The sequence below is a fragment of the Mesoplodon bidens genome (genome assembly GCF_964165515.1).
Source record: "Mesoplodon bidens genome assembly, chromosome: X".
NCBI classification, from domain to species: Eukaryota; Metazoa; Chordata; class Mammalia; order Artiodactyla; family Ziphiidae; genus Mesoplodon; species Mesoplodon bidens.
The window spans coordinates 89,958,325-89,969,880 of record NC_138163.1 but is presented as its reverse complement, the minus strand read 5'-3'; the positions used below and the strand labels follow the sequence as shown (position 1 = coordinate 89,969,880).

Below are 11,556 nucleotides of genomic sequence, written 5' to 3'. Positions count from 1 at the left end.
GACATATTAAAAAAGATGGACTTAATTGATATTTATAGGGCATCCCATTCAGAAACAACAAAATAAACTTTCTTCTCAAGTGCTCATGGAATATCCTCCAGGGTAGATCATATCTTGGGTCACAAAACAAGCCTTGGTAAATTTAAGAAATTAGAAATTGTGTCAAATATCGTTTCCCACAGCAATGCTTTGAGACTAGTTATCAATTAAAGGAAAAAGTCTGTAAAAAAAAAACAAACACATGGAGGCTAACAATACACTAAATAATAAACAAGAGACTACTGAACAAATCAATGAGGAAAACAAAAAATACCGAGAAACAAATGAAAATACACAGACCATAACCCAAAACCTACGGGATGCAGCAAAAGCAGTTCTAAGAGGGAAGTTTATAGCAATACACTCCTACCTCAAGAAACAAGAAACGACTCAAATAAACAACCTATCCTTACACCTGTACCAATTAGAGAAACAAGAACAAAACCCCACAAAGTTAGCAGAAGGAAAGAAATCATAAAGATCAGATCAGAAATAAATGAAGGAAACAACAGTAAAGATGAATAAAACTAAAACCTGGTACTTAGAGAAGATAAGCAAATTCATAAACCATTAGCCAGACTCATCAAGACCAAAAGAAAGAAGACTCAAATTAATAGAATTAGAAATGAAAAAGGAGAAGTAACAACTAACACTCCAGAAACACATAGGATCATGAGAGATCAGTACAAGCAACTATATGCCAATAGAATGGACAACCTGGAAGAAATTGACAAATTCTTAGAAAAGCACAACTTTCTGAGACTGAATCAGAAAGAAATAGAAAATACAAACAGACCAATCACAAGCACTGAAATTGAAACTGTGATTAGAAATGTCCCAACAAACAAAAGCCTAGGACCAGATGGCTTCACAGGCGAATTCTATCAAACATTGAGAGAAGAGCTAACACCTATCCTTCTCAAACACTTCCAAAATATAGCAGAGGGAGGAACACACCCAAACTCATTCTACAAGGCCACAATCACTCTGATACCAAAGCCAGGCAAAGATGTCACAAAGAAAGAAAACTACAGGCTAATATCACTGATGAAAAGAGATGCAAAAATCCTCAACTGAATACAAGCAAACAGAATCCAACAGCACATTAAAAGGATCATACACCATGATCAAGTGGGGTTTATTCCAGGAACACAAGGATTCTTCAATATATGCAAATCAATATATGTGATAAACCATATTAAAAAATTGAAGGAGAAAATACTTTGACTCATCTCAATACATGAAGAAAAAGCTTTTGAGAAAATTCAAGACCCATTTATGATAAAAACCCTCCAGAAAGCAGGCATAGAGGGAACTTATCTCAACATAATAAAGGACATATATGACAAACCCACAGTCAACATTGTTTTCTATGGTGAAAAAGTGAAACCATTTCCACTAAGATCAGGAACAAGACAAGGTGGTCCACTCTCACCACTCTTATTCAACATAGTTTTGGAAGTTTTAGCCACAGCAATCAGAGAAGAAAAAGAAATCCAAATTGGAAAAGAAGAAATAAAGCTGTCATTGTTTGCAGATGACATGATCCTATACATAGAGATTCCTAAAGATGCTACCAGAAAACTACTGGAGCTAATCAATGAATTTGGTAAATGGCAGGCTACAAAATCAATGCACAGAAATCTCTTGCATCCCTATACACTAATGATGATAAATCTCAAAGAGAAATTAAGGAAAGACTCCTACTTACCATTGCGATGGAAAAAATAAAATATCTAGGTATAAACCTACCTAAGGAGACAAATGACCTGTATGCAGAAAATTATGACACTGATGAAAGAAATTAAAGATGATAAGAACAGATGGAGAGGTATACCATGTTCTTGGAGTGAAAGAATCAACATTGGGAAAATAATTATATTACCCAAAGCAATCTACAGATGCAATGCAATCCCTATCAAACTACCAATGGCATTTTTCTCAGAACTAGAACGAAAAATTTCACAATTTGTATGGAAACACAAAAGACTCTGAGTAGCCAAAGCAATCTTGAGAATTAAAAACGGAGATGGAAGAATCAGGCTCCCAGACTTCAGACTATACTACAAAGCTACAGTAATTAAGACAGTATGGTACTGGCACTAATACAGAAATATAGATCAATGGAACAGGATAGAAAGCCCAGAGATAAACCCACGCACATATGATCACCTTATTTTTTATAAAAGATGCAAGAATATACCATGAAGAAAAGACAGCCTCTTTGATAAGTGGTGCTGGGAAAACTGGAGAGCTACATGTAAAAGAATGAACTTAGAACACTGCCTAACACCATACACAAAAATAAACCCAAGATGGATTAAATACCTAAATGTAAGGATAGACAGTATAAAACTCTTAGAGGAAAAGATAGGCAGAACTCTCTTTGACATAAATCACAGGAAGATGCTTTTTGACCCATCTCCTAGAAAAATGGAAATAAGAATAAAGAAATGGGACCTAATGAACCTTAAAAGCTTTTGCACAACAAAGGAAACCAGAGATAAGACGAAAAGACAGCCCTCTGATTGGGATAAAATAGTTGCAAATGAAGCAACTGACAAAGGATTAATCTCCAAAATTTACAAGCAGCTCATGCAGCTCAATATCAAAAAAAAAATCCAAAAATGGGCAGAAGACCTAAATAGACATTTTTCCAAAGAAGATATACAGATTGCCATCAAACACATGAAAAGATGCTCAACATCACTAATCCTGAGATAATTGCAAATCAAAACTACAATGATGTATTACCTCACACCATTCAGAATGGCCATCATCAAAAAATGTAGAAACAATAAATGCTGAAGAGAGTGTGGAGAAAAGGGAACACTCTTGCACTGTTGGTGGGAATGTAAATTGATACAGCCACTATGGAGAACAGTATGGAGGTTCCTTAAAAAACTAAAAATAGAACTACCATATGACCCATCAATCCCACTACTGAGCATATACCCTGAGAAAGCCACAGTTCCAAAAGAGTCATGTACCACAATGTTCATTGCAGCTCTACTTACAGTAACCAGGACATGGAACAACCTAAGTGCCCATTGACAGGTGAATGGATAAAGAAGATATGGCACATATAATCAATGGGATATTACTCAGACATAAAAAGAAACGAAATTGAGTTTTTTGTAGTGACGTGGATGGACCTAGAGTCCGTCATACAGAGTGAAGTAAGTCAGAAAGAGATAAACAAACACTGTATGGTAACACATATACATGGAGTCTAAAAAAACTAAAGTTTCTGAAGAATCTAGGGACAGGACCAGAATAAAGACGAAGACATAGAGAATGGACTTGAGGACATGGGGATGGGGAAGGGTAAGCTGTGACCAAGTGAGAGAATCGCTTGGATATATATACACTACCAAATGTAAAATAGCTAGTGGGAAGCCACTGCATAGCAGAGGGAAATCAGCTCGGTGCTTTGTGATCACCTAGAGGGGTGTTATACAGAGGATGGGATTGAGATGCAAGAGGGAGGTGATATGGGGATCCATGTATACACATAGGTGGTTCACTTTGTTATACAGCAGCAACAAACCCAATATTGTAAAGCAATTATACTCCAGTAAAGATGTTAAAAAAAAAGTGCCACACTGTCTTGATTACTGTAGCTTTGTAGTATAGTCTGAAGTCAGGGAGCCTGATTACTCCAGCTCCGTTTTTCGTTCTCAAGATTGCTTTGGCTATTCGGGGTCTTTTGTTTTTCCAAACAAATTTTGAAATTTTTTGTTCTAGTTCTGTGAAAAATGCCAGTGGTAGTTTGATAGGGATTGCATTGAATCTGTAGATTGCTTTGGGTAGTAGAGTCAATTTGACAATATTGATTCTTCCACTCCAGGAACATGGTATATCTCTCCATCTATTCATATCATCTTTAATTTCTTTCATCAGTGTCTTATAATTTTCTGCATAAAGGTCTTTTGTCTCCTTAGGTAAGTTTATTCCTAGATATTTTATTCTTTTTGTTGCAATGGTAAATGGGAGTGTTTTCTTGATTTCACTTTCAGATTTTTCATCATTAGTGTACAGGAATGCCAGAGATTTCTGTGCATTAATTTTGTATCCTGCTACTTTACCAAATTCATTGATTAGCTCTAGTAGTTTTCTGGTAGCATCTTTAGGATTCTCTATGTATAGTATCATGTCATCTGCCAACAGTGACAGCTTTACTTCTTCTTTTCCAATTTGGCTTCCTTTTATTTCCTTTTCTTCTCTGATTGCTGTGGCTAGAACTTCCAAAACTAGGTTGAATAAGGGTGGTGAGAGTGGGCAGCCTTGTCTTGTTCCTGATCTTAGTGGAAATGGTTTCAGTTTTTCACCATTGAGGACAATGTTGGCTGTGGGTTTGTCATATATGGCCTTTATTATGTTGAGGAAAGTTCCCTCTATGCCTACTTTCTGCAGGGTTTTTATCATAAATGGGTGTTGAATTTTGTCGAAAGCTTTCTCTGCATCTATTGAGATGATCATATGGTTTTTCTCCTTCAACTTGTTAATATGGTGTATCACATTGAGAAAGGACAGCCTCTTCAATAAGTGGTGCTGGGAAAACTGGACAGGGACATGTAAAAGTATGAGATTAGATCATTCCCTAACACCATACACAAAAATAAGCTCAAAATGGATTAAAGACCTAAATGTAAGGCCAGAAACTATCAAACTTTTAGAGGAAAACAGGCAGAACACTCTATGACATAAATCACAGCAAGATCCTTTGGACCCACCTCCTAGAGAAATGGAAATAAAAACAAAAATAAACAAATGGGATATAATGAAACTTCAAAGCTTTTGCACAGCAAAGGAAACCATAAACAAGACCAAAAGAGAATCCTCAGACTGGGAGAAAATATGTGCAAATGAAGCAACTGACAAAGGATTAATCTCCAAAATTTATAAACAGCTCATGCAGCTCAATAGCAAGAAAACAAACAACCCAATCCAAAAATGGGCAGAAGACTTAAATAGGCATTTCTCGAAAGAAGATATACAGACTGCCAACAAACACATGAAAGAATGCTCAACATCATTAATCATTAGAGAAATGCAAATCAAAACTACAATGAGATATCATCTCACACCAGTCAGAATGGCCATCATCAAGAAATCTCGAAACAATAAATGCTGGAGAGGGTGTGGAGAAAAGGGAACACTCTTGCACTGCTGGTGGGAATGTGAATTGGTACAGCCACTATGGAGAACAGTATGGAGGTTCCTCAAAAAACTACAAATAGAACTACCATATGACTCAGCAATCCAACTACTGGGCATATACCCTGAGAAAACCATAATTCAAAAAGAGACATGTACCGAAATGTTCATTGCAGCTCTATTCACAATAGCCCGGAGCTGGAAACAACCTAAGTGTCCATCATCAGATGAATGGATAAAGAAGATGTGGCACATATATACAATGGAATATTACTCAGCCATAAAAAGAAACGAAACTGAGCTCTTTGTAATGAGGTGGATAGACCTAGAGTCTGTCATACAGAGTGAAGTAAGTCAGAAAGAGAAAGACAAATACTGTATGCTAACACATATATGGAATTAAAAAAATATCATGAAGAACCTAGGGGTAAAACGGGAACAAAGACACAGACCTACTTGAGAATGGACTTGAGGATATGGGGAGGGGGAAGGGTAAGCTGTGACAAAGCGAAAGAGAGGCATGGACATGTATACACTACCAAACGTGAGGTAGATAGATAGTGGGAAGCAGCCGCAGAGCACGGGGAGATCAGCTCGGTGCTTTGTGACCGCCTGGAGGGGTGGGATGGGGAGGGTGGGAGGGAGGGAGATGCATGAGGGAAGGGATGTGGGAATGGATGTATATGTATGACTGATTCACTTTGTTATAAAGCAGAAACTAACAAAAAAATTTAAAAAAGGATGAAAAAAATAAAATAAAATAAAATAAAATAAAATAGAAAAAAAAAAGTGCCAGGATTGGCACTAGCCCTAATCTGAGTGTCAGAAAGTGGGATAACTCCAAAATTATGGGAAACCATAAGGTCTATTTCTAGTCTTGAGGTCAGGGGTTGGTGGTAGATAGCTGTCTCACTACAGCCAGGATAAAACCTTCTTGAGAGCTGAAATTTTGTCTTTTTCTTTCAGTTGCCAATACTGTGGTTAGGGTGAAGCCTCCCTGAGTGTTAGGAGTGGCAAAGTACCTAGAACAGCAACTTGCATTCTAAAGTCAGTGTTATTGGGTTTTTTTGTTGTTGCAATCCACATCCCAATTTAAAAAAAAAAGAAGATTCCCTAGAATAAAAACTAAAAGAAATTTCACGATATATAGTTATATAAAAATTTCATGTTGAAATTTTTTAAAACCAAAAAAATCAATACTATTTTCAACTATGTTTATATTTTCAGTAAATATATAAAGCACAGACAAGATTCGCATTAAATTCATGATAGTGCATGCCTCTGCAGTGGACGGAGATATTATATTTTGCAAATATGCCAAAATGTTGACATTTGTTAATTTTGGGTGAAGGTAAACAGACGTTTTTTATATCTTTCATGCTTTCCATATTATGTTTTAATTTTTCAAAATAAAAAAAATACAAAGAGAACTTAGAACTGTTATAGATGATGATTTTATAACAATGTTTTCAGAACTGAACATACCTAAGACATACACATGTGCAACACGCAAGGACATAAAGCATCTGAATACTACAATCAAAAAGCTTGGTAATAGAGAAAACTTTCAATTTTGTATTTCACAGAGAATATACATTCCTTTTTAATAGAAAGCTTGAATAAACCATTTACCATTGAAGAAATAAGAAAGCTGATTAAAGATCTACCATCAAAATTGTCACCAGGATTAGCCTGTTTTTACAGCTCATTGCTAGCTAATTTTTAAAGAACAAATAATTCTAATGGTATTTAAACTGTTCCAGAGCACAGAAAAATGATTGAAAACACACAATTTCATTTTTTAAAGCTAGCATAATTTTAACAACAAAACTTGAAAAATACAATTTCACTTTGGAATGTAAATGCAATAATACTAAATAAAATACTGGTAAATAATACCCATCAATGTATCAAATGATTATTACACCATGACCAAGTAAGATTTATTCCAGAAACACAAATTTGTTTCAAAACATCAAATATCTACCACTCTAATTCACCATGTCAACAAACTAAAGGAAAAAAAAAGATTATACTATTTTGTCAATAGATGCTGAAAAGACATTTGATAAAATTCAGGAGCCACTTTTAGTAATAATGCTATGCAAAACAGAAATAGAAGAAATACCCTAAACATGTTAATGGTTAATGACTATTTACAAATAACCAACAGCAAATGTCATATTAATAGGGAACACTAAAGACAATTCTACGAAAATTAAGAACCAGACAGGCATGTCTGTCATAATCATTATTCAACATTGTTTTGGAGAATCCAGATCATGTAATAAAAATATTAACATTATAAGAAATAAAATGATCTCTATTTGCAAGTGAGATGACTATATATCTACAAAGTCCAAAACATTTTATTTTAAAAACCCAGTGTAATTCAGTGTATTTAGTAAGCTGAAAATAGAAGGAATCAAAAATCTCTAGTTTGTCTATATTGCCAAAAATATAAATGAGGAGGAAAAAATACTCAATTCAAAATGTCAAAATGTGACAAAAACTGTAAAAATATTTAGAGATAAATTTAATCAGATGTGATGGACCTATATAACATTACAAAAACAAAACCAAAAAAAATTTAATGATGTACCAAAATTCTCGAGTATTAAAGATTAATATTATTATTAAAATAACCCTCTAAACAGAAATGCAGAAATGTAATACAATTCTAAGGCATCACAATTTTTTTTAAACATGGAAAGGATGCTTCCAATTTTTACATGAAAGAATGAAAGACAAATTATATAATAGAAGAAAAGACAAAAAACAAAAACAAAAACAAAACTAATGAGAGGGGACTTTCTTTACCAGAGTCCAAAGTTTATGGTCAAGCCAGGACAATTAAAACAATGTGATACTGGCTCAGGAACTTGAAAATGGGTGATTTATTTAATAAATGTGATAGCATAATCAGGTATCCAATATGAACAAAATGTATATTTGGACCTCTACCTCCATATACAAAAGTAAATTCCTGATGGATCAAACAGTTAAAGCTTAAAATTAATAATTTTTTTTAGAAAAAAATGTAGGTAAATATTTGTATGACTAGCGGTGGGGGCATTCAGCTGAAAAAAACAAGAAACCAAAGAGCTAAAAAGCAGAGAGGAATCTATCTAATTTTTTTTAAACTGTAAAGTAGAAAAAGAAGATATCAATAAAGTCAAGATTAATGATAGAATGGAGAAAATCATAACACATATGGGCTACAACTAATACACACCACATAATAAATATAGTTAGAATTCTTACAGCTTTATAAGGAAAAGATCAAAGATTCAATAGATAAATGAGCAAAGGATAAGCACTGGCAAATCACAAAAATGTCCAAATGGTAAAAAAGCAAAAAATCTCACTGAGTTTTTCAATTAAAGAAACAATACTATGTAATTTTTCACTGTTCAGATGTGCAAACGTTAAAGAGTGCTGGAGAGGATGCTGGAAAATGAGCACTTTCATTTTAGATGGTAATTTTGTAATATCTCTTAAAATTAAATAAACACCTACCTAGCAGTCCCATTTCTGGGAAGCTACCCTATAGAAATAAATATTGTAGCAGTGCTATGGTGGAAAAAAAAAGAGAAAACTTAAAGACCATCAATAATAGAATGGTACATAAATGGTACCATTTTCGTACATAAATATGTACTGTGTATGCAGCTGTTAGGAGAAGGGAGGAAGACAAGGAGAAATAGAGGGAGAGGGGAAATGGGTGATTTATTTAATAAATGTGATGATACAATCAGGTATCCAATGTGAATAAAATGTATAGTTGGACATCTGTCTTATACCATATGGAGAGGGAGGAATGGGGGAGAAAGAGAGAGATATCTGTAGCTACTGATCAGAAGGATATGTCAAGGGGGAGAAACAATTACAGAGAAATACTGGGGCTTGCTGTTTCCGTAGAAAAGACTACAACAAACTTTCTTTAAGAGGATGGGGAAAACATGGAAGGATATACATTATGTTCTTAACACATTTTACCTGGGGAGAAAAAAATTGGTAAGGCAAAGAAAGAAATGGGGGGAGGTGGAGGATATAGCGTGTGTACACCATTTATTTTTCTTTATCTAGTTTTCCATTGTGCCAAATTTTACAAAAACTTTTCAATTTTCTATTAGCACCTGATTTAAAATTTTGATTACAGAACAAGGCAATATCAAAAGTACCAAAGTATACTTCGGGCAAAACTGTGGAACTAGTCAATGTAAGATTTGGAGGCACCGTAAGTAATAATAAATTCTTTAATCTCTGTCTTCAAAACTGTTCTCAAAAGTTCACACGACATACTTTACATTTAATAGTTCCACAACTTTTGCAATGGCACAATGAATTTAGGGGGTTTTCACCAAACCATAGACATAAATGTGAATATCATCATCAAACTTAATGAAGTAGACAGATGGCTTGGCCACCACTTGATGGATGAAAATGCCGGTTCTCTTGGACCCATCATCTTTGGCGTGCTCCACCTGCTTGCCCACAAGGCTGTCGACAACTTCTCCAGGCTCCCGTTCTGCTGTAGGGAAATAGTAGTTGGAATCTGGAATGATGCGCAGGTCACCATCTTTGTAGTCATCCAGCAGCGTGTACATATAAAGGACTGGATCTTTCTCGTAGGTGATGTAAAACCAGGTGTCCATCACGGGGGCTCGCGCCAGGACCATGCCCTTCCATTCATCTTTCGTACCGTGCTCACCCTCAAACACATGACCTACTGCCTTGCCAATCAGGGAATCTGCCAGGCGCGAATCAATGCGAGGAGTTGGCACTCTCTCAGGAAGGATCTCTAGCGCTAAAACTCTTTTATCTCGGTGCAGTTCTAGTCCATACACACTATCTTTGCCATCATATTTGATGATATAGAGAGTGGGCTTCACGGAAACCTGCTCAAGCACGGTGCCCTTCCACTGCTCCACAGGCTCGTTGCCTTCCTTCCAGCCGTGTTGAATGCGGCAGCCCACAATGTTCCTACGGGTGAGGAAAGTGGGCTTGCGCCGCTGTTTCCTGTGGGTGTGCCTTTTCTTCATCAGGTATGCGGACACACCATCTACGCCCATCGGAGGCACTGTTGGGGGCGACATGGCTCGGGGTTTAAGGAGGCTCAGCAACGCTACCACTTACTAGATTAAGCTGACAAAAAGTCAGCACTATCCAGTATGAGATCTTTTTTCGTGATCTCCGAAAACAGAAAGATCCTGTCCTATCCGTTCTCCTTCTCCCTTCCCCAAAGGCAAGGCAGAAACGCTCTAACTCTGACCGTGGGCACTAGGACAGCGGGGGCCTCTTGACAGTGTTCTTCTCTCCCGCCCGGCAGAGGTATCTGCAGCAGTGGCAGTTGCAGCAGGAGATGGCGGGCTTGCGTGTGCTGCCCGCGCCTTGCGCCCGCCCCGACTCCCAACCCTAAGTCTCCCGAATTGATCACTTAGCTGTTATCGATGGTGCTGCGGCTGCGGAACAGCGACGGAGAAGGAGAGGACGGGAAAGGGATAAGAGCGATGGCTGCAGCGCCAAAGTCGCGGGCGGCGGCGGGTCTCTGAGAAGTCCGCGCGGCCTCGGCTTAGCAATGTTGCTCTGCTCGGCCTAGCTCTGGCGCCAGGGTTTTTGCCGCTTCGGGAACCCGACCCCTCAGAGCCCGCCTGAGCCTCGGCCCCGCCCCCGCCATTCCGCCTTCCGCTCAGCCAGCAGCAGCTGGGCGGGTTACTGTGCACACTGCGTTCTGTCCGCACAGTCACAGGCGCTCACTCCTTCATTTCCTCACGCGCCCCCTGACCGCTTCTCTCAAACCCAAGCCAGACTGGCCGGCTCCCTTACTCCTCTCTGGCCGTCTGTCGCCCGCCAGCCTCCTCAACAGCTTCTCCATCTGCTTTCTATCTTCCAGGAATTCCTCACAAAACCTTTTTTTTAAAAATATTCAACACATACGTACACAGAGTTTGTACATACAAATTTTTTTTTTTCAGTTTAAGGATTATGAGACCGGATAAGTAAATGCCGTGTACAGTCCACCATCTTGATCCAAACTTTCCTTTTTATCTTCTATCTGGTCACTCACGGTAATGCTTTTCTAATATGTATATTTTTCTGAATGTAAAGTAAATGTACTGACACTGTGGAGATTTTCTGAAATTCAGTGAAATAAAAACCGAAACTAATCTTAATCTTAACATCTAGATATACAGCAAAATGTTAACAGTTTTGATATCTCAATAAATCTATGCTTGTAGTTTACAAAATTGGTAGCAGGTTTCACATCTTTATAACTTCTTTTTAAATTCATATCGTTAGTATCTTCCAAAGTTATTAAATACTCTGAAAACATGGTTTTTAATGGTTCCATAA

At 37.1% G+C, this 11,556-nt stretch overlaps 1 protein-coding gene across 1 annotated transcript; it reads right to left on the bottom strand.

The window, feature by feature from the left end:
• Positions 1 to 8,539: 8,539 nt before the first annotated feature.
• SPIN4 (spindlin family member 4) lies at positions 8,540 to 10,799 on the bottom strand. The gene has a single exon (XM_081221970.1). It carries the CDS (start codon positions 10,296 to 10,298, stop codon positions 9,549 to 9,551), a length of 750 nt encoding a protein of 249 aa, XP_081078096.1. The 5' UTR covers positions 10,299 to 10,799; the 3' UTR covers positions 8,540 to 9,548.
• Between the last annotated feature and the right edge of the window lie 757 nt (positions 10,800 to 11,556).

Excerpts from the sequence above, each read along its gene's own strand:
- SPIN4 (XM_081221970.1), bottom strand. The coding sequence starts at position 10,298 with ATGTCGCCCCCAACAGTGCCTCCGATGGGCGTAGATGGTGTGTCCGCA.